This window comes from Dipodomys ordii, unplaced genomic scaffold (assembly GCF_000151885.1).
Source record: "Dipodomys ordii isolate 6190 unplaced genomic scaffold, Dord_2.0 Scaffold72, whole genome shotgun sequence".
Classification (NCBI taxonomy): Eukaryota; Metazoa; Chordata; class Mammalia; order Rodentia; family Heteromyidae; genus Dipodomys; species Dipodomys ordii.
Window position 1 is genome coordinate 1,093,008 of NW_012267288.1, and position 23,211 is coordinate 1,116,218.

At 36.7% G+C, this 23,211-nt stretch overlaps 1 protein-coding gene across 3 annotated transcripts in view; it reads right to left on the reverse strand.

The window, feature by feature from the left end:
- Positions 1 to 14,121: 14,121 nt before the first annotated feature.
- Positions 14,122 to 23,211, reverse strand: part of Sp4 (Sp4 transcription factor) — a 90,586-nt gene continuing 81,496 nt past the window's right edge. For all 3 annotated transcript variants that reach the window (XM_013024048.1, XM_013024046.1, XM_013024047.1), the window contains exon 6: positions 14,122 to 17,314. In XM_013024048.1, coding sequence (XP_012879502.1) covers positions 17,067 to 17,314 — 248 coding nt within the window. In that variant the 3' untranslated portion in view covers positions 14,122 to 17,066. The remainder of the gene's footprint in view (positions 17,315 to 23,211) is intronic.

The window sequence follows — 23,211 nt, forward strand, 5'->3', positions numbered from 1 at the left end:
CAAGATAAACCCCAATCCAGTAGATGGAAAGAAATAATTAAAATTAAATCAGAATTAAATGAATTAGAATAAAAAAAACATAGAAAGAATCAACAAAACAAAGAATTGGTTCTCCAAAAAAATTAACAAAATTGACAGACCCTTAACAAATCTTATCAGAAAAAGAAGAGAACACACCCAAATAAATAAACTCAGAGATGAGAATGGAAGCATCACCACAGAAATGACCAAGATTCAGAACATTATAAGTGAATACTTCTCAAAACTTATGCATAAGTTTGAGAACTTGGCAGAAATGGACCTTTTCCTAGCAAATATTGACATGCTGAAACTAAACCAAGGTGAGTTAAACCATCTTAACAGGCCCATATCAAGCATTGAATTAAAAACAGCAATAAGAAACCTCCCATCTAAGAAAATCCCAGGACCAGATGTTTTTACAGCAGAATTCTACAAGGCCTTCAAAGCAGAGCTCACACCAATACTCATCCAACTCTTCAATGAAATTGAAAGAGAAAGTTCACTACGGAACTCATTCTATGAAGCCATCATAACCCTCATCTGAAAACCAGGCAGGGACTCATTAAAGAAAGAGAACTATAGACCCATTTCTTTGATGAACATTGATGCAAAACTTCTCAAAATTTTGGCCAATCCACTTCAACAATTCATCCAAAAAAATCATACACCACGATCAAACAGGATTCATTTCAGGGATGCAAAGCTGGTTCAATATGTGCAAATCAATTAATATATTCATCACATCAACATGAAGCTTATTTAGAACCCAGAGTCCATCTCTCAACACCAGTCAGGCACCAGGTGACAACACTCTCTTTCTGGAAGACAGGAACATGGAGTTACAATGCTCCTGAGGCCCGGGACAGTGGAAAACCTAAAACTAAGAATCAAACAGAAATTAAATACCACTGTACGGTAATGCAGCCTCAGCCTAAACACAAACTAATGTTAAGAAACTTAAAACATGTGATGCTCAGAGGATAACCCTAGCAATAATAAATCCCAAACCCAGATCATCTCCAAACTAGATTAATTTGATTATCCTGATCTCCCACTAAAACTTTGGCAGAAAGAAAGTTTTGCCATTTCCAGTTGTCAACATTTGTCCTACACAGGATGTTTGGTTTAAATGCAGAGGGCGGGGGAGGGAGAAACAGATACACACACACACACACACACACACACACACACACACACACACTCACTCACCACAAAAATCACTGCCAAGCAGGGCCCTAGTGGCTCGTGCCTGTAATCCTAGCTACTCAGGAGGCTGAGATCTGAGGATTGTGGTTCAGAGCCAGCCCAGATTACAGCATTATTCACCATAACTAAGATATGGAACCAACCCAAATTGCCCCTCAGTAGACGAATGTATCAAGAAAATGTGGTGTGTGTGTGTGTGTGTGTGTGTGTGTGTGTGTGAATTATATACTTCCATCAGAAGGAATGACACCATCCCATTTGTTAGGAAATGGAAAGACTTAGGAAAAAATCATAAGAGATATAGGTCCATGGTTTCCCTAATTTGCAATTTGTATACATCTAGGATAATTTTATCAGAAGAGCAAAAAAGCTCAAAAGCTATGTACATATGGCCATATATGATGATGCTAAGCAAAATGAACCCCAAGATATGGACACAAGAGGTCTTTCTTTGTTGTTGTTGTTTTTAATATACTATGTGATTTTTTTTCTTGTTTCCTTTTTATGTTCTTCCCCCTGTTGTCATTGTACTTGATTTTGGTGTCCTGCATCTTGTATATGCATTTGTCTAATTTGGGGAGGGGAAGGGGAACAACAAAACGCTGAAACAAAGACACAGGATGACCCATTGCAACAATGATACCCACAAGACTCTATATTGGAAATGAATTTTACAGCTTTGTTGGGGAGGGGGAGGAATGAAGGAGGCGAGGGAGGGAAGAGATAGTGGGAGAACAACAAAGGAGGGAATAACAATGCTCGACAAGAAATGTACTCATTGCCTTACTCAGGTAACTGTAACCCCTCCGTACAGCATCTTTACAATAAAATATATATATTTTTAAAAAGCCAGCCCTGGTAGGAAAGTCCATGAGACTCTTATCTCCAATAAACCACCATAAAACCAGAAGTGGCGCTGTGGCTCAAGTGGTAGAGTCCTAGCCTTGAGATGAAGAACTGAGGGACAGCGCCCAGGCCCAGAGTTCAAGCCCCATGACTGACAAAAAAAAGAAAGAAAAAGAAAAAAAAATCACTGCCAAAGGCAAACAACAACAAAGGAAGAAAGAAGCCAAGAGACAAAACCACCAATAGAACCAACATGTGTTGGAATTCCCAGATGGAAAATTTACGTAACTATGAGTATTTGTTAAAATTTCTAACAGAAAAGATTAGAAAATAATTTCTGCAAAGTGATAGAGATGTACCAAGCAATTTATGGAAATGTTGAAATAACACACAGTAACAGAAATGAAAGCTGCCTGGGACAAGAATATCAGAATAGTCAACACAAAGCACCACTGACTTGAAGACAGAAATCCCTCAAACCACAAAGAAGACAAAAACTAAACGTGTGAACATTACAGATCATCCACAGGCTGCGGGATAATACCAGCCTGTTTTAGGTTCAGACTTGCAATCTTAGAGAGGAAAAAAATGTTTTTAAAAAATAATGACTGACAAATTCTTCTGAAATCAATAAACACCAAACCACAAATCTAAATCTAATAACCACCAGACACCATAAACACAACTAGTGGATCCCACTCAAATTGCTTTCAAACTAAATACAAAGCACACCATAGAAGCAATCAGAGACAAAGGAGTGTGGTATAAAGGGAAGAGGTGCACTGGCTTCTCTTCTGCCAGAAGACTGGGGCAACACCTTTAAAGCACTAAAAGCAAAAAACAAAACAAAAAAATAACCCTCAGTGAAACAGAAACAGAGAATTTACCATCAGGACACCAGAAAGGGACGCACTGTGGAAATATAACAGTTTGCACAGCAGCATTAAGGCTCCACTTGAGTTTAACTATCATGGATTTGGGTGCTTTGCTTCAGCCTGAGTTGGAGCTGAGTTGGCTGGATATAACCATATTGGGTTGGCTTTTGCCAGAACCATTTAAGGAGGAAAGTTGAGGTAGAGGAGTTGATGACATATGGAAATGGGTGATCGATACTTACTATATAGTATTTAAGCTGAGTAAAATGAAGTGCTGGAAGGAGATTGGGAGGCAGTACAAGCTGATAGATAAGTAATGGATTGATTGCTCCACCAAGTGGAGTCAAAGGTGTTTCTTGTCTGAGCAGACAGGGGGTAGTAATGAGAGTGTAGTGGTTGGAAGTGAAATAATAAAGTACTTATAGTTAGTAAAAATGAAGAAGTCTAGGGTAGAGTCAGTAGCTGAGGTAGCTTGGACAGGATCACTGTACTGGAAGGTCATGGAAGGAAAGCTTTGGAAGATTCAACTCTGCCATTATTGAAGGCAGGGAAATTATTATAGAAACAGAGTTGGAGAGTGAAAGAGAGCCACGAGCTCTGATAAAGAATGGTCCAGGGATAAGATTCTAGAGATGCTACAATGAGTGTTTCCATGTAACTAACATACTAGGAAGCTGACACTGAGAATCAAAGTAAGGTTCCTGCTGAACATACCAAGAGAAAATTCAAACAGCATTGGAATACTACCTGGCTGTTTTCAGTCTTCTTAAAAGAAATTTCTTCTACAGATTGCTGATGCCTAAAGTTTGGTCAAACTCATTATAGAAATGGAAACTAATTTAGCATTGTATCTGCCTCCACCTTAAGTAAGCCATCTGTATATCACTCTTATAATAAAATAAAATTTAAAAAGAGATATGCAGACAAGATGCTTTGCTTTCTCCTGTAGTTAACAGAAAACCAGTAAGAGCATCTATAACCTTGTGGGTGGCAGGTTTTGTGTGTGTGTGTGTGTGTGTGTGTTGGTACTGGGGCTTGAACTCAGGGTCTCAAGCTCTTGCTTGGCTTTTTCAATAAAGGCAGGTGCTCTATCTGTTGAACCACAGCTCCACTTCGAACCTTTTGGTGGTTAGTTGGAAATGAGTCTCATGGATTTCCCTGCCCAGACAGGGTTTGAACCATAATCCTCAGATCTTAGCCTCCTGAGTAGCTAGGATTACAGGTCTAAGCCACTGGCCACTTAATTCTTTTGCTCACGTGTCTTTTCTGTGGTCGTCAGTGGGTCAGCATTTCTTTTATCATGGTTGCTAACTGCCAACAATGCTTTTTAGCATTCTGTGCAGGTGATATTGTCCTGCTAGAAAAGGGAACATCTTAGTCCACTTATCGTCATTATCACAAAATACTAGAAAATGGCTAATTTGTGAAGAACAGAAGTTTGTTTGCCTGGAGGTTCTAGATACTAGGGAATAGAAGAGCACAATGTCAGCATGGTGAAGGCTTCTTCTTGCCTCAAACTCAAGATCCTCCTGTGTTTATCTCCTGAGCATTTGGGATTAAAAGTGTGAACTACCTTTTTATACTGTCACAGTAGAGATTGAATTTTTGTGTGTGTGCCTGCTCTAAAGCTTGAACTCAGGACCTGGGTGCTGTCCCTAGCTGCTTTTGCTCAAGGCTAGTGCACTACCACTTGAGCCACAGCTCCACTTCTGACATTATTGAAGATTCTTGAGACTCACGGACTTTCCTGCCCAGGCTGGCTTTAAACCATGATCCTCAGATCTCAGACTCCACCTGGCTTGGAGATTGAATTTTAACCTGAGTTTTGAAGGGTTGTTCAAACCATAGCAAGGAACATCTTCATCTTTAGCAAAGAACAAAAACTTTCCAAGAATGAGTTTTTGTATTCTGGAGAAATGATCCTCCTTAGCTGGTTGAACTACAATTCACTGGCAACCTCCTCTTAAGAATACAGCCGCTAGGAGGAGCCTGTGCAAAGCTGGGTTTGTCCTGCTGAGAAAGCTGTCCATTTGGCATCAATCAAAAGAAGCGTTAAGCTGTTTTGTCTGAGAGATCATTAACACATAACATCATTAGAAGCAGCACTTTACCCTAACATGTTAACAATGTGAGTTTCTATTGCTCAATAAAAATACTGTCCCTGGCTAAATATTATATTTTGGAAATGCTCTTCTTAACTGTATTCAACTTAAGATTTTGGAAGAGTGAAATAAAACAAAAATGAAGTGAAACTAAGAAACTTTGACACTTGAGGAATTTTAATATCTGGCTCAGAGATATTAAATATCAAGTCAGAAAGAAGTAAGCTAACACAGCTACAGAAGGAAGCTGCTGCACAGGTCATTGGCTGGGTGATACGGATCGAGGAGACAGAGATGGGCTTCGGCGTGACAAGGAGAGAGACGAGGATTACAGGCAGGTATGCCAACTCATGGTAAAGTCAAGACTATTCAAGATAGATATAAAACAAATACTTTTCCCTGATCACTGCTGGGTTTGATAGTGTAACTTAGAAAACAAATTAGAATATAAAGCTTGAACTAAAGAGTTAAAAGAGGAAATCGTATAGAAAATGGATAGATTTGTAAGAAAGACTTATGCGATAAGGGAACAGAAAAAACTGAAGTGCGGAAACTAACAGACAAAAGCAAACAACCATCCAGAAAAGAGGTGCCACCAGACTCCCCTAGAAATCTTCTTTCAACTTGGTTGTCACATTTCCTGTGTCTACTTATTGTAGATTCTAACTTCCAACATAGTAATGAAGCCCTTTGAAGGCAGACATTATCAGGGACTGTCATTTTTTTTTAATATTTCATTCCCTGCAACATCTAGTATATATCCAGTGTTGCTATATACCTTGAGCAACACTATTCTTCAAATATTTGCTACATGGAAAGGAGCTCAATAGAGATGCAAGAGAGGGAAGGACTTGTCACTTGTGAAACTCAAGTCAGGGAAAGTTAGAGCCTTTGAAGGGAGAAGAGCAAAAGTATATCTGTGAAAAGAAATGACATGAGTGAAGATCAGAACAGAAAAACAACTTTATTTTAGGACTAGTTTCAGGGAAGGAGTAAGATTAAATAATTCATTTGAGCAATATGAGAGTAAAACTGTAACAAGTAAGCACAATTTCTTCTGAATTAACCTCTAAAACATATTAAACAGCTTTGTTCCTATTTCTATCTGCTACACATTTCCTGGGGATCAGAAATAAAAAGAAAGCCCGGGAGTTGGAATGTAGCTCAGAGGCAAAGCCCTGCCTAGCAAGTACAATGTTCTGGGTTCAATCCCCAGTACCAAGAAAGAAAGACAAAACAAAACAAGGACAATAACAACAACAAAAAAAATTTAAAAACAAACAAAGCCCAGAGCTGGTGGCTCATGCCTGTAATCCTAGCTATTCAGAAGACTGAGATCTGAGGATCACGGTTCAAAACCAGCTCAGGCAAGAAAGTCCGTGAGTCCAATAAACTACTGGAAAACCAGAAGTGGCCCTGTGGCTCAAGTAGTAGAGTGCTAGCCTTGAGCTGAAGAGCTCAGGGACAACATCAGGCCCAGAGTTCAAGCCCCACAACCAACCAAAAAACAGAGAGAGAGAGAGAGAGAGAGAGAGAGAGAGAGAGCGCCTAGGATGAAAGTCAGGCAGGGGTAGGAATTAGAGGAAGATCCATCCATTTTCCAGCACCAAAGCAACACACATATGTAACCCAAACCTTCCTACTTGCTACTGCTCAATGATTTCCAAAACCCTTTCTTGTAAGATTTCTTATCTATGGGGAAAAAAAAACCTGAAGGAAGAGATCAATGTGCTTTGGTCAGGTAAATCTCCTTTTCTTTTTTCTTTTTTATTTACTTTGGCTGTGCACACTGCTCAGCTTTCTTCATAAACCAGTAAGCATTGTTTGCATGCTTGCTTTTCTCCCTAAATAAATATTTATATTCCTAATGTGCTGGCAGTGAATTATTCCAGGATACAGAAGATCATGTGACATTAGGATATTCTCCACTCTCCATGAATACATATGCTTCCACTCTTAACCCAAATCCTACCAGTAAGCAAGGAGTGCTTCCCACAATCACCACCAGCAATTTCTAGCCAATACAAAGAGGACCATCCCCTCCCTAACACTCACAGCCAGGGCTGCTAGCATTACAAAGTGGGAGAAGCAGCAGGTCCAGACCCGCCATCACCCAAGTCTCTCACTGCCTCCTCATGTAAAGGAGCAGACACAAATACAGCACCTCCCTGTCAACACTTGAAATGGACAAGATGAAGGTTGAACAGAAGACTTGATGGGAATAGAAATAAATAATTAACGTGACTTCTAATTCTAGTTGATCACTTGGATGGCGTACATTCCGCCCCCCCCCCCAATTAGTGTCTTTAAATTGGACTCTGTCTTCCATCTGTGGTCCAGCAGCAGGCAAGTCTGTTGTAGTTTCTATTTTCTATAATCAGCAGAACTTCGGGATAGGTAGAGGAAATCCTTGGAGACTCCAGCAGAGTATCCTGTGAATACTGTGCTCTTGAAGGCACAGATGATACGTTTTGAAAGTTAATGACTCATGGGACATTTATTATCTATTGTGAGGCGCTGAACACTGGTAGCTCACACCTATAATGCTATCTACTCAGGAGACTGAGAGCTGAGGATCCTGGTTCAAACCCAGCCCAGGTGGACAGAAACTCTTATCTCCAATTAACTAGCATAATGCCAGAAGCAGAGGTGTGGCTCAAGTGGTAGAGTGCCAGCTTTGAGCAAAAAAGACAAGTGAATGTTCAAGACTCTGACTTCAAGCCCCAGTACAGGCACATAAAATCATCATCATCATCATCATCATCATCATCATCATCAGGGCTTAGCTGGGGAGTCCTGGGTCAGATTCTTTGATGAGGTGGTAGTTAAAATGTAGGCTGAGGCAGCAGTCTTCAAATGCTGGACTGAGCAGGAGAACCCAGCTGAACCCTTAGGAGACTGCTGTACAGAGGTGCCAGGCCTCACCACCCAGGACCTCTTGAAGGAACTGTGGATGACATACATGGTAGCTGCTTTACCTGAAGTCCAAGACAACAACTAAGGCCATGATGACTTTACATGACTCAGTCTCTGAACTCATACGTGGTCACATTCACTTCATTCTACTCACTAGAAACAAATCACTAAGCAGTCCATCAATGGGAGAGGAATTCATCAGCACCATCTACTGAAAGGAGTATAGAACTGATGTGATAGTTTTAAAACTACCATCTCAGAGCCAGGTGCCAGTGGCTCACAATAGATAATTCTAGCTACCAGAGGGCTGAGATCTGATGATCATGGTTCAAAGCCAGCCAGGGCAGGAAAGTCTGTGTGACTCTTACCTCTAGTAAACTACAAAGAGCCGAAAGTGGAGCTGTGGCTTAAGTGGTAGAGCACTTGTCTTGAGCACAAAAGTTCAAGGTGAGTACTCAGCCCCAGAGGTCAAGCCCTAGCATTGGCAAAAACAAAACGAACAACAGAAACAACAACAAAAAAAACCCTGCCATTTCAAGCCAAAACATGAGTGAGAATTCAGTCATTGACATGAAAAAACTAATGCATGTATTTTTTAGTGTGTGTGCAACGACACATCAGAACATACTTAAGTAAGCCTAACAGGGCTCTTTCATATATGTACAACTCTTAAGTAACATTGGTACACAGTCGTAGTGTAATTGGCAGAATTTTTTTTAATGGTGTGTAAAATAATTAGCCATGTCTTAGATTCAACAAATATAGGTTAATCACTGAAAGTTTAGCAATTACATATTAATATTACAAAGCAGCTGTAATCATTAACCTCTTTGATTTCCCTTCTGAAGTTTTTTCAAGTTGTCATAATCTGATGAAGTTGTTATCTTCTAGAAGTTTTATGGGAAATCTGAGTGAGCCTTATCTTGAAGCAAAACTTTTCCACTTGGTATGTTGCTTTGATTTTTATGTCTCACAAAATGCATATCTTTAAAAAAAATAAATTATCTTAGAAATTAATGAGTGTTATCAGGATGAGGGTTTTATATCTACAAACTCTATGTGGGGCATAGAGCATATAGGCACACATTCCACAGGAACATCTGTATAACCACACTGATTATTAAAATGTTGGGACATTTCTATATGCCAGGAGGTAAAAGCCACTTGCTTTTGAACCCCTACTACCACCTATGACCTTCCCAGGATCCAGCAACTAAGGTGAGAGATGCAGCAGAGTTGTTCTGGGACCTTCCTCTAGTACTTTGTCCTCAGATGAATATAAGGATGCTGTAAAGTCCCTTGGTAAACATTCTGTCATTTCTTGTCTTTGGTTGCTGTGACAAAAATACTACACATTGATTGCTTATCAACAACAAAAATTTCTCGTATTTCCAGAGGCTGGAAAGTTGAAGATGATGGTGTCTGGTGAGCAAGCACTACTCCCTAGCCATAGATGGAAGGGGATAGCTACCTCTCTGGAGCCTCTTTCACAAGGTGCCCTTATAATGGTCAACTCCAACGGCTCTACTTCTATTGCCATCACTTTGAGGATTATATTTCAACAGAAGAACTTCTGGGCAATACATTTAAATTGCATCATTGTATCTATAATAATGAGAACCATTTGTTTTTTTTTATAAGCTTAAGGGAAATGAACTGAACTTAAATAAACTGAATTCTTGGTTTGATTTCTAAATTTCTGTAAATTCTGATTGGTCCTTGTAGCTTTTGAAGAACAAAGCAATCAGTTCTGGGCCCTTGGGCTAAGATGGAGTATAGCAGACAGCAGTGTTCCATGGGTTCACAATGTGGATATATTTTAGGCTTAATGATAGCTCAGCTACAAAACAAAACCAAAACCAAAGCTGGAAGGTTACTTGATTTTTTTTTTAAGATTGCAATTATGTAAGTATTTTGAATAATGACAGAGTTAAATGACATTTTATATTTTTCTTAGTAAAAGACAAATACTTGAATAATTTGAATAATTAGAATAAAATGCCTGGGCTGGGAAGGTGGCTCTGTGGTAGAGTGCTTGCCTTGCATGCATGAGGCCGGGTTCGATTCCCCAGCACCACATAAGCAAAAAGAAAAAAGCCAGAAGTGGCGCTGTGGCTTAAGTGGTAGAGCGCTAGCCTTGAGCTGAAGAGCTGAGGGACAGCACCCAGGCCCAGAGTTCAGGCCCCACGACCGGACCCAAAAAATAAATAAATAAATAAATAAAATGCCTAAGCTAAAGACAAATACTTTATTTGAATATTTTTGGTGGTCTTCACCAGTATTAAGAATTAGTAAAAGCTGGATTCAAATAAACAAAATGTTGGGGTTTTTTTTGGTCAGTCATGGGGCCTGGGTGCTGTCCCTCAGCTCTTCAGCTCAAGGCTAGCACTGTACTGCTTGAGCCACAGCACCACTTCCGGCTTTTTCTGTTTATGTGGTGCTGAGGAATCAAACCCAGGGCCTCATGCATGTGAGGCAAACTCTCTACCACTAAGCCACCTTCCCAGCCCCTTAAATAATTTTTTAATTTTTTGTCAGTTGTGGGGCCTAAATTCTGGGCCTGGGTGCTGTCCCTCAGCTCTTCAGCTCAAGGCTAGCACTCTACTACTTGAGCCACAGCATGACATTTGGCTTTTTCTGCTTATGTGGTGCCGAGGAATTGAACCCAGGGTCTCATGCATGCAAAGCAAGCACTCTCCCACTGAGCCACCTTCCCAGCCCCTAAATTTTTTAAAAAAAACTTCTATAAGCAGGATAACAGATTTTGCCTAAAAAAAGTGAACAGTACCTATAGCAGTAAGATAATCAACTTAAAGGAATTCTGTGGGTTTGCTTTTGAATCATTTCTTGGAAGTCTACATTTATAACGTCACAAGAAAAAAAACTACTTCAAGCTTTTTATGAAATTAGTGGTTACTGAGAATTTCAGTACAAATCAGCAGCCCCAATATATTGAAAAGCAAAGCTAAACCAATAAAAATGAAGAATCCAAGTTCTTTCCATAGGGCTACAAACCCTATCGTAGTTAGAATTTGTTCCATAAAAATAAAAAATGAATTAAGGTAATATATGATCACCAAAATAGGAATTCAATTTCTAACAAAAGGAAACAACTCTAATGCAAAATCATAGTACCTTATAAAAATTTAATTGACTATTACCATAGTTATAAATGTATGATAGCCTACCAGACATGTAGATTACAAATGTGACCCTAATGAAGAATAAACTAACATAAGAAGAGCTATAAAGACATAAAAAATGGTTGTTACTGTTGTATTTACAGTATCACTGAATTGAACTGGACTTTTCTTGCAGTTAGCTTACTGCTTTTCTTAAAGTATTTTCTTTAACACTGGTTTTCAAGTGTTAAGGTGATCAAACACTTGGAAGCCACAATGCCCTTTACCTAACATCATAATATACTGAGGTATTTAATTCCAGTATAAAATTATATAAGCTAGGAGCAATTTTACCAGCAGGAAATACAACTTTACTATGGCTTCTACATCTCAAAATATACTACAACTATAAAATGAAACATTTATTGGACTACATTTTATAAGATAATAAATAACACAATTTGAACTAGGCCAACCATCTAGAAACCTTAGAAAGGCTTGATTCAAAGATGAATTGGGTTTGAGACAACTGTCTAGTTTCTTCACATTTCTTGCACTTTTTGTCTAATCTTAGCTCCCAGATCTCTTAGCTATCTTGTAACCTATTCATCTTATCTTGGCCCAAATATTACCAAAGTGTTGACTCCTACCTGCATTACATGTTGACATGTCTTCATGCACTCCAGTATCTATGCAGCCAATTCCTAGTAAGCCACAGGAAGTAGGGTCCTCCAGCAGACTGTCCACATTTTTTTTTTGAGACAAGATATCCCCAAACTACCATACAGATGGTTTGGGAAAAAAAAAAGTTAAAGTGCGTAATTCCTAATTATATTTTTCCTTTATCAGATTTTGAGAATTTTTCTGTGTATTTTATCTCATTCCCAAAACATTTCAGCTTTAGGCTAGTTGGAAACTATACTGAACCTCTCTTGCTATGGTTTGAGTATTTCCAAAAACTCAAGCTGAAACCTAATTACCAATATATGAAGAGGAAGGGCCTTTGAAAAGTGCTTAAACTGTGAACTTGGAGCCCTCATACATGACATTACGCCTTACTAATGATGATTCAGAAAGCTAGCATGTAGGCAATGAGCAAGGAACACAGAAACTAGAAAGAGGTTCACATTAGACATCAAATCTGCTGGATTTGACCTAGGATTTCCCAGCATCCAGTCCAGTGAGAAATGAATTATGGCATTATTTAGGGTATTTTGTTGTGCCTGGTCAAATACCCTTGGTAAGTTTAACTTGTAATAGTAACAAATTCATGTATTGAAAATTACTTGTCAGATGCATGATACCGTTAACCTTAATCTAAATGTATGTATTCTTCAGTGAGGAAGAGATGTAGAAAAATTGGGCAACTTTACCCAGGAACATTTGGTTAGTAAGTAGCCAAACCAGGAGCCCAATCTAAACTCTAGGACTCCCAGTCCTAGGTATCTGTCACAGTGCTTTGCTGTCACCATCAAGTGTTTGTCTGCATTATAAATAGACTTTTATGCTCCTTCTTTTCCTTTCCTTTTTCTTTCTTGTCTTTGTTTTTCTATTTCCACTTGAGATTACTCTCAGGTATCCATAAATAATCTCATTGCTACTTGCTACTAAGAAGATCACAGCAGAGCCCAAGGCTATGCTAATCAGATCTTAAGAGGAATGAAAGCACACACCTTAAAAATTCATCTTGGGTATTATGGGCAGTAAATATTTTAATGTTGTTTGGAATCATTGAGGAATAAAGAATTCAACATTTCTTCCAGAGACTTGCATTCGCTGCATCCCTATAAAAAGGCAGCTGAACTTTTTAGAAAGACTCATGTTTCCCCATGACCTCAAAGCTCTCTTCACCATATTTCAGTAGCACTATTCTTAGCGCTGCTTCAGTTTTTCTACTCAATAGATCAATGATCTGCCAACTATCTATATAAAGTGATTATTCCTACTTTGTAAGTCAGTCTTGTTCATGGCTGTTCATGTGGCTGAAACTCCAAGACATTCAAAACCAGATCATTACTACATTAAAATTCTTAAAAAGCAATGAACAGTATTATTCTGACACTTCCAAGTGTAAATTTTTTCAGGTAATTAAAATATACCTTTACTTTTAACAATGCATTTTGATAAATTTATAGGAATATAAATACTTTGGCCGAGTAGCATTATTTAGCTGTTCCTTGGTTGAGATTTACTATTATGAACATAATTATGCATACCCACAGTATCATATAACTGCACTTACAGTTTTGCTGGACAAGCAATGTCTCCCTACATTATATAGTCTCTGCTTATGACAGAATCTAAAGACTGTTCAGTCTTTTGCACAAGCCAGCTTAGTTTCCTTTCTGCCTAACATTCTACAGCTCTTCCCAGACTGCTTTGCTAGATCTATGGGCTTAAAAGTGTTTTCACTGAAGTCATTGCAATAATGCACTCAAGATGTCAGTGGATCTTCTCCCAAAAGAGAAAGACAGCTTTTACTTACAGACTTGGTAGCATCTGTGTGGCCTATATTGCTTGTAAGTATTTCTATGTGCTTAAATTATGTTTAGATCTTCCTACAATTTCCTAATGGTCACTGCTTTAAAATATTTAAGCAAAACTCTCTAAATGAAAATTTAATTTTCATAAATGTCAATGGACTTTGAATTGGTATTCTTTGGCAGTATGTTCAGAGAAATAGTGACCAGATCCTAACACCAGGAATTAAGAAAGATTGCCAGTATCATTTCTGGTGAGAAGCATTTGACTTTCCAGTGTTCACTGTCATAAGAAGGTTGATAGGTCAAACAATTTATTGCTGCTTTATAGTAGACATAATTAAATGAAACATGTTAAGCTCAAGGGAATTTTTAATAGGTTACTTGCAATTGTTATTGCAGGCAACAACTTGTACATGATTTTATTTCCAAATCCACAAAAAACAAATTTTATACAAATCAGCACTGTAAAAATGTCAATTACAGCCCCAGAGGCTTTGCTGGCAGAGTAATTGTCTAAATTCTAGACTATGGGAAACAAGGGTGGTTTTTTTTTTCCTGATTCATCTTTTTTTTTCTTCATTTTCTTTTTTACAAAAAAAATTTACAAGTGAAATGTTACTACGAAAGTTTTATAAGGAATTTTTGCAAAACATTTACATTTTACCATCAACTATTTCTGTTTTAAAATCATCATGTAGATTTAATACCCTATGCTGCACATCAATTTATGTGGGATGACAACTTAGTGACATGCATAAAAAAACACCACAAGGCATTAAAATGGGAGACTTAAATACAAATATTGTTGCAATAAAACAGTTATAAAATTGAAAAATAGGACCTAAGCCTCATGCTTATCTAAGTTTGACAAATTAACTTTTTCTCCTAGATTACACACTTTTATTACTGCTCTCATGAGAGTGTGATAAATAATGACTTAACATCAAGTTCTAATGTAATCAGCAACACATACACAAACCTAACCAAAGAAAGTATACTGTAAGAAAAAACTATTCTAACACTGGAGTTCTACCATGATAAATACATAGTTTTGCACTGATAATTACAATAAAGAAAAGTTTATAACGGTGGCCAAGGGAATGAACAGTGAAATGCCATTAAACAAGGCTCTACTGCACATCTGTGCCCTATTACTTCTAACAGCTATATCCCACTGCGTCAAATAAAGGACATTGAAATTTACGATTCTTGTAAGACAGAGAAGTAGGTTCAGAATGGTATGCAGAATAGACTGTCAAAATATTTCTAATTTCAGGGGTGAAATGTGCACCTGCTAACACAAATTAATATATTTTATATGCTATAAAGCTATCCAGATTCAGGTTGATAAATTTATAATAGGCCTCATTGTTGATTAAAAAAAATAACTTGCATTTCTGATGAACACACATAGGTTCATGGAATCCTAATGCAGAGTGCTCATAATTGCTATTAACAACGAAAGTGTCACTCAGAAAAAAATGATTAAAACATTAAGAAAGTTCTTTGCATAAAAAAATTTATAGCACTGATTGTGTAGCATAATGATAAAATATATATTTGATGTTTCAGCTCCTATATAATAAAATTAAAATTAACACTACCAAATGCTCCTCTGTACCAAACAAAACAACAAACTGATTCTGATGTTTTAAAGCCAGATACATCAGTTGTTAAGAGTACATTAAATAAAATATACAAAACAATTTACAAAATCCAACTAAAATTTAAAGACTTTGTTACAAGTCTACAAAAGCTTTAAGAAACTTGAAATTTATAACCACAGTGTAAAAATTTTTTTCCTTTAATCTCAAAGCTTTTTTATACAAACTGAAAGCACAAAAGACTTTCAGCTTTATATAACGCTACAAAGGGCTGGCCTAAAGTGAGCATAGTGTAAACAGTGGTCATTACAGTATTTCTCCTTCATCAAAATACAAGAAACATCACAATTTTGGAAGAAAGTTCTCATGAGTAGTACTTTTCCTGAAATAATAGAGAAAGCACAAGAAAACATGTACCTATGTTCAAACAGTGCCCACACCAATCTGTTAATAACCAAACAGGTAAAAACTGGTTTTCAATGATCAGTTTCATTCATTGTGATTCTGTGTAAATACTTTTTTTAAACATGAAACATCATTACTGATTTAAGCTACTGAAATAATCAATTTTTTTCATATCAAACTTTTGGCCATCTTTCCTAATAAGACACTTTGCTAATAAGATCCTTGCATAAATGAAATATAATTTTTCTTTAGTCACTATTTGAGTGAAAAGTATTCTGGGTTTTCAAAAATAATTTTTGCTTCATAATATCTCTTATATATTTGCTAGGCCGTCTAGTTTTTTTAGGGAAATTCTGTTATTGACATAACAAAAAGACATTACTGAGATGTAAATTAACTAACCTTCTAACACACTACTGAAAACAAAATGGAACTAACCAATTTTTAGTAAAGGAAACAAACTACTATGCAGTTAAAAATAAGTTTCTGCTGGCCTTGAAAAAGCATGATAATTCTTTCTTTGGCTACCAAGTCAAAGCATAAAGAATTCTGCACATGGCAACTTATATTTACACAATATGAAACTACAAAATGATTTATAATCTATGCAAGTATTTCCAATATAAACATTTTAAATCAAATTTTGTAGTTCAACCTAAGGTTAGGAATATAATCAACTTTAAAGCATAGTATGTTAATAAGTTGCTTCACTTTATTTTTTTTTGAAGCCATCATGAGTTCTATTTTAACCATTTTTTCCCCTAGCATCTGCCTAAGATTTCAATCTAAAATTTAACCTAAGATTTAGCTCTATGTTCTGCTTGTGTCTCCAAAATGGAGAAAGTAATTGAATTTCACTGATTGTCTGCATACACACTACTATAATGTAGTGGTAATAAAGATCTGAGACATATCTCAGATGACTCTTTTGGGAACTTACCTAATTCAACTCCTGAAGAATTTCTAACATTTAGAAAAGACGGCCAAAACTATTTTTGAGTTGATTTTCCCGAAATCAGCTATGGAAATATATTTTCCCTATTATCAATTTACTATCTGTTTTCTGTGCTATAAAAAGAAATATGCATAAATTGTTACTGACTGAATTTATAACAAAGTACTTCCAAAGAAAGAAAGTCCAACTAATGTTTAGCCTGCAAACTACTGAGATTTGTCCTTTTAAATGTGTCAACACATGTTAAAAGAGGGGAGAGGATTCTGTTTAAAGGTGATGTGACATACTTCCAACAATTACAATTTACAGTATGGAGGAAATACTTTTCTGCTTCCAGTACATCAGTTTGCTTTTACTATTTTTTTTTTAATTCAACACTTGATGTGTTGAAACAAAACCCTGGAAAATACTTAAGCCAAGAATGAAAACATGATTTCCTACTCTGTAATCCACTTGACCAGCCCATTTCCAGATTTTCAGAGGTGTGTAAACTTAAGTGCAGCACTAGAGGTCTCTGTTATAAATAACTTTTCAGAATTCTTCCATGTTGGTTGAAACATTGGGAGTTGCTGGATTTGAATCTTGAGAAATGGCTGCAACTGTGACGATTCTTGGGGAGCCAAGCACCTCTGTAACAGATGAGTCCAGTTCTCCCGAGGTAACAATGGCAAGAGCTGTCCCACCTCCTTTCTTATTCTGGTGTGTTTTGACATGTTTGGAGAGATGATCACTCCGCATAAACCTCTTAGAACACTCTGGGCATTCAAATCTCTTTTCACCTGTATAGAAAAAGAGCAAATGAAGCTATAATTTTTAATATTGTCTCTTTTTGTTATCTACTTGTTATGTGGTCGGATTTTTATTACTTTGTTGGTCGTGAGGCTTGAATTCAGGCCTGGGTGCTGTCCTTGAGCTCTTTTTCTCAAGGCTAGAGCTCTACTATGAGCCACAGAGCCACTTCCAATTTTCTGGTGGTTAATTGGAGATAAAAGAGTCTCACAGACTTTCCTTCTCCTGGCTAGTTTCAAATTGTGATCTTCAGATCTTAGCCTCCTAAGTAGCTAGGATTTTAGGCATGAGGCACCAGAGGACTTTTTTTAATGGTCCTACTCTACGTACATCCTTTTCTTTCTGTTTTGTTTAAAAATGCTATCAAACAAACAGTGTAGTACAAGAAAAACCCCATGTGATCAAGAGTAAAAGGATAAGTTAACCATTCAGGGCCTCCATTTTCCTGCCCAATAAATAAGAGGATTGCTAGAAGATGATATTGAAAACACCAGTCTCATGCCTGCATTTCTTTAAAATTGATAAGGGGTTTCCGTTTTAATCTCCAGAAGCATATTTCAAACGATTTTAAATTAAGATTACTGTGATTTTCAAAATGCAAAATGAAGGGGAGAGGGAGAAACATGCTGTTTCTGTTACACAAAATAATTCTTCCATATTCTCTTTGAAATTTAAAATGGTCCTAGTAGAACTATTGCTACACTTTGGAATAAATAAAAGCTAAAAAGGATACTAAAAAGCCATCTTACTTTTTTTTTTTTCCTGGTTATGTGGTGCTGAGGAATCGAACCCAGGGCCTCATGCATGCAAGGCAAGCGCGCTACCACTGAGCCACCTTCCCAGCCCCACATCTTACTTCTATATATAGCATAATAGAAAAATTTGGTTAATTGATATATCCTGATATTTTCAGTGGGTAATTCTAAGTTTTAGTCTTTTCTTCTAAAATTGTTGTGAGAATAAACCAATGTCTTTCAGTGTGATGTAGAACTTGGATAAGGAAAAAAAAAAATTTTGGCTGATTTTCCCCCTCTTGCTCCACTTTTGACTTACAAAAAGAAAAACTGCTACAAGCTTAAATTTTTCTGAGTCAGATACTTTCCCCTTCTATGTGCTCTCTTTTGACTTTTTTTTAAAAAGCAATTTAATTTTCACTTTTAGAACTTTTTTTTCCTCTTTCAAATTTTGGTAAGTTAAAGGTTAAATACATGCTTTAGGTAAAATTCTTGTAACATTTAAAATAAAGGCAGTAAATCTTTAAAGCAACTTGACTATGTGAATGATGGCACTTAGGTAAGGATGAAAAAATTATCAACTAATATACAGTGGCAGATTTTGCCATGTTTATAAACCTCAGTCTTTTTTTCAACAAATACCTGTAGAAAATCCACAATGTACCAAGCAGTGGTGACAGGAAAAAATAAACAACCAAGAATCTCTGGCTTTAAAGACATCTATTGATAGAGTTATTTGCAGTGAGCTATCAATGCCAATTAAGAAATAAAGGAATTTGCCTCCCCAGCTACCCGGTGACCTGGTTAGTATGTAGACTTCCAAGCCTGTCTACTCACTAGTGGTGCGGGTAGACAAGTAGTTTCAAGCAGTAAAAAGGTGGTTAGAATCTCAAATATTCAAGTCATATTGTACAATTACACTTTCATTAGAGATATGATTCATTTTAGGCTATTATACTTTCCCACAGAGAAGTAGGTTTTCTGTTGTATCAGATAAACTTCATTTTCCCACCCTTAGCAAACATTATTAGTATACTTTAAGAATGTTAGCAGTGCTTATATTAACTATATGTCTTTTTCATAATTAGAACTATTTTACTTTATAATTATTCACAATATATGATTACCTTTGATAACAAAAGCATCTCATTATTAAAATTGTTGATAATAGCATCAGTGGTAAATAGAATGAGCATACAAAGATGTCCATGTCCTAGAAATTGTAAATACATTGTGTTTACATGGTAATAGTGTTTTTTATACATGTGTCGAAGGTTATGGAAGACAATACAGGACAATTATTCTGAATTATCTGTGTGGGCCTAATCTGATTACATGATTTGTTCAAAGCAGAACTTTCTGCAGTTTAGAACTATGAGAAGGACCTGACCTGTGTTGCTGGAGGAGGACATGTGGCCAACTATGAGAAAAATATGAGCCTTCAAGAGCAAAAGTACCCTTAGTTGATAGCCAACAAAGAAGGGGACTTAAGTCCAACAACAACAAAGAGATGAATTTAACTGACAGTAAATAAGTTTGGAAGCAGGTTTTTCTCTAGTGCCTGTAGGAGGAAATGCAGCCCTGCTGACACCTTGATTTCAGGTCTATGAGAAGCTAAATAGGAATTTCAGCAAAAGCGAAATAGGACATTTCAATGAGCCCAGTTGGACTTCTGACTTAAAGAAACTATGAAATAATAAATGTTATTTCAAGCCACTTAATTTGTGATGTTTTCTTAAGCTCAGTTTGTTGAACATTTTAATAAAATAAACACTGAACTGGGTGCCGGTGGCTCATGCCTGTAATACTAGCTACTCAGGAGGCTAAGATCTGAGGATCACAGTTTGAAACCAGTCCAGGTGGGAAAATCCATGAGAATCTTATCTCCAATAAAATACTCAGAAAAAGCAAGAAGTGGTATTGTGGCTCAAGTGTAGAGATAGCCTTGAGCACAAACAGGCTCAGGGACAGCACCCAGGCCCAGAGTTTAAGCCCCAGGACTGGCTAAGCAACAACAAAAAACACTGAATAGACACAGAACTTTAGTAATTATGTAATTTTTTATCATTAATATGGTAAATTATACTGTCTAACTGATTTTCATCTGTTGAAACAGGCTTTATTCCTGGAGTGACTCTATTTAGTGCTGATGTATTATCCTTTCTATATATTGCTGGTTTTAGTTTGTTAATATTTTTTTGAGAATATTAACATTTAAATTCCTAACACTCTTCTGTAGTGTTTCCATTGGTTTGTTATAATATGAGCCTGATACAATGAGTTGGTAAATATTTCCTCATGATTCATTTTCAGAAACAGACTATATAGAACTGGTATTAAAGAAGAAATACTTCCTCAAATTGTTTTGGTTTTTTTTTTTTTGGGTCCGGTTGTAGGGCCTGAACTCTGGGCCTGGGCGCTGTCCCTCAGCTCTTCAGCTCAAGGCTAGCGCTCTACCACTTGAGCCATAGTGCCACTTCCGGCTTTTTTCTTTTTGCTTATGTGGTGCTGAGGAACTGAACCCAAGGCTTCAGGCACTCTACCACTGAGCCACCTTCCCAGCCCGATACTTCCTCAAATTGTATAATTAAACAATAATATCATCTGGGCTATAGGGCTATTGATGGGATCTATTTCTTTCTCATTTTTTTTTAAATGAAGTTATTGCTGGGCTAGTTTGACTTCTCTAGCTGTACTGAAATCATGTGCAACTTAATTTTGCTGCTCTAACTCTTGCCTATTTCTTCACAAGCAGGTATTAGCAGATACATACCTTTTTAAAGAGATACTTCTGAAATGTAAGGGGTAGAGTTATATACAATATTCATTTATTGATCATTTAATATCTATTTTTGAGATGCTGATAAAGGTTCTAGAATAAACTGGCTAGAGTACTTCAGCAAACCAGATTTGGGGTTGAGGGGCTGAGTACAGTTTATCTCAGTGGTATAGCACATGCATGATACCTTCCCAGGGTCTGATGCCTAGCACTACTTCCAGAGGGTAGGGGAATGGGAAAGGATGTGTCAACCAAATGGCAACAAACTCCACATTCCAATTCTCTTCCAAATGTTTGTTTGATTGCCCCCCCCCACTACTGATTTTCTATTTTCACTTCATTTTCCTTTTTTATTTAACTTTGTTTTGGAATTTCACTTTTATAAGTGAAAAGTTTTTAATGATTAACTTAAAACTGTGTGTGTATGTGTGTAAGTGTGTACATGCACGCAAGTGCACACTGGTCTGGGGGCATAAATTCAGGGTCTGGGCACTGTTCCTAAGCTTTTCTACTCAATACTAGCACTCTAACCATTTGAGCCACAGTTCTATTTCCAGCTTCTTTGGTAGCTGAGCATAAGACTCTCATGGATTTTCCAACCTAGGCTGATTTTAAACTGAGATCCTTAGATCTCAGCCTTCTGATTAGCAAGGATTATAGGTGTGAGCCAAGTAGTGCCTAGCTAAATTTTTTAATATAAAAATCAATGGGAGGACTTAGTGTTATGAATTCACTTGAATACTGCTTTACCTGCATTCTACAAATTTAATTATGTTGTGTTTTCTTTCAGTTGAAGGTATTTTCTAATTTCCCAAGACTTTTCTTGACCTAGGGAGTATTCAGAAATGTGCTGTTTAATTCCCAGTTGGATATTTTTGTTATTTATATTTCAAGTTTAGCTCAATTATAATCTGAAAGCATGCTTTATTTCTTATTTTTTGCAAGTAACAGGTTCTGAACTCAGTGCTTACTTGATGGGTTGATATTCTACCACAAGAGCCAGAATTCCAGTCTGCTTTTTTGCTAGTTATTTTTAGAAATGGATTTTTGAGGACTTCTTTGCTGACTCTATTTTGAACCACAATTCTTTAGATCCCAGTCTCCTGAACAGTTAAGATTATAGGCATAAATCACTGGCATACAACTTGAAATCACACTTTGTATGATTTATTATGGTGTGTTCTATGGCCCAAAATATAGTCTTCCTTGTATTCTTGGATAAAATATATATTCTGCTAGAATACACTTTAGAGTAAGTTTTAATGTATGGAGTATGCTTTTTTCTTTTTCTTTTGGTCATTTGTGGGACTTGAACTCTGAGCCTGGGCACTGTCCTGAGCTCTTCAGCACAAGGTAAATGCTCTACCACTTAAGTCATAGTGCCACTTCCAGTTTTCTGGTGGTTAATTGGAGATAAGAGCCTCATGGACTTTCCTGTTTGGCTGGCTTTGAACCATGATCCTCAGATCTCAGCCTCCTAAGGATTACAGGCGCGTGCACCAGTGCCTAGCAAGTATGCTTTAAAGCAAATTTTAATGCCTACCCAGTTGACTCTTCTAAACAAAGCCAACCAACAATCCCATTCTTTTAAATTAATGTTTTGACCATTTGCATTTCATTATTAATTTGACTAGAACTAAGCCTATCCTCCTAACTTGTTTTCCATTCCTATATTCATTTCTCATTTTTCGGTTACTTCTTTTCCTTTGGATTATTTAAATATTGTTTTAATATTGTAATATATAGAATAAAGTCTATAAGACTCTGTCAGATATGGAATTAATACTTCTGAGTTATATTTTTAACTTTTATTATTTAATTTCTAGTTTCTAGTAACATTTATTTTTAACAGTAAGAACAACTTTAGCATTTCTTTTAGAAGATTTCAAATCTTCTTAGTTTTCTTTTATTTAAAAATGTTGTTATTTTGCTTTGATTACTGAGGATACTTTTATTGGCTAAAGTGATAGGTTGACAGTTTTTTCCTGCAGGTCTCCATACTTTCTGAGGAGAAATCTGCTTATCACTCAGATTTTTAGTCTATCATATATAAAAAAATGTGTCATTTTTCTTTTGCCTTCTGTTCTTTTTTATTTTCTGAAGACTGATTATAAGTCCAGGAAGTTCTTTTTCAGTTTTCTTCCAGTTCCTTTTGGAATTCAAGGAGCTTCCTGAAATTATATTTGATATCTACTATGGGAAATCCAAGCCATTTCAAATTTTTCCCTACAGCAATCTCCTTTCTTATGGAAGCTCAAAGACACACATTTTAGAACTTTTATTGCTATAGGTCCTGTTCTTTTCTCTTTTCTTTCATTCTCTTTCTTTTTTTTTTTGTGCCAGTCCTGGGGTTTGAACTCAGGGCCTAGGTGCT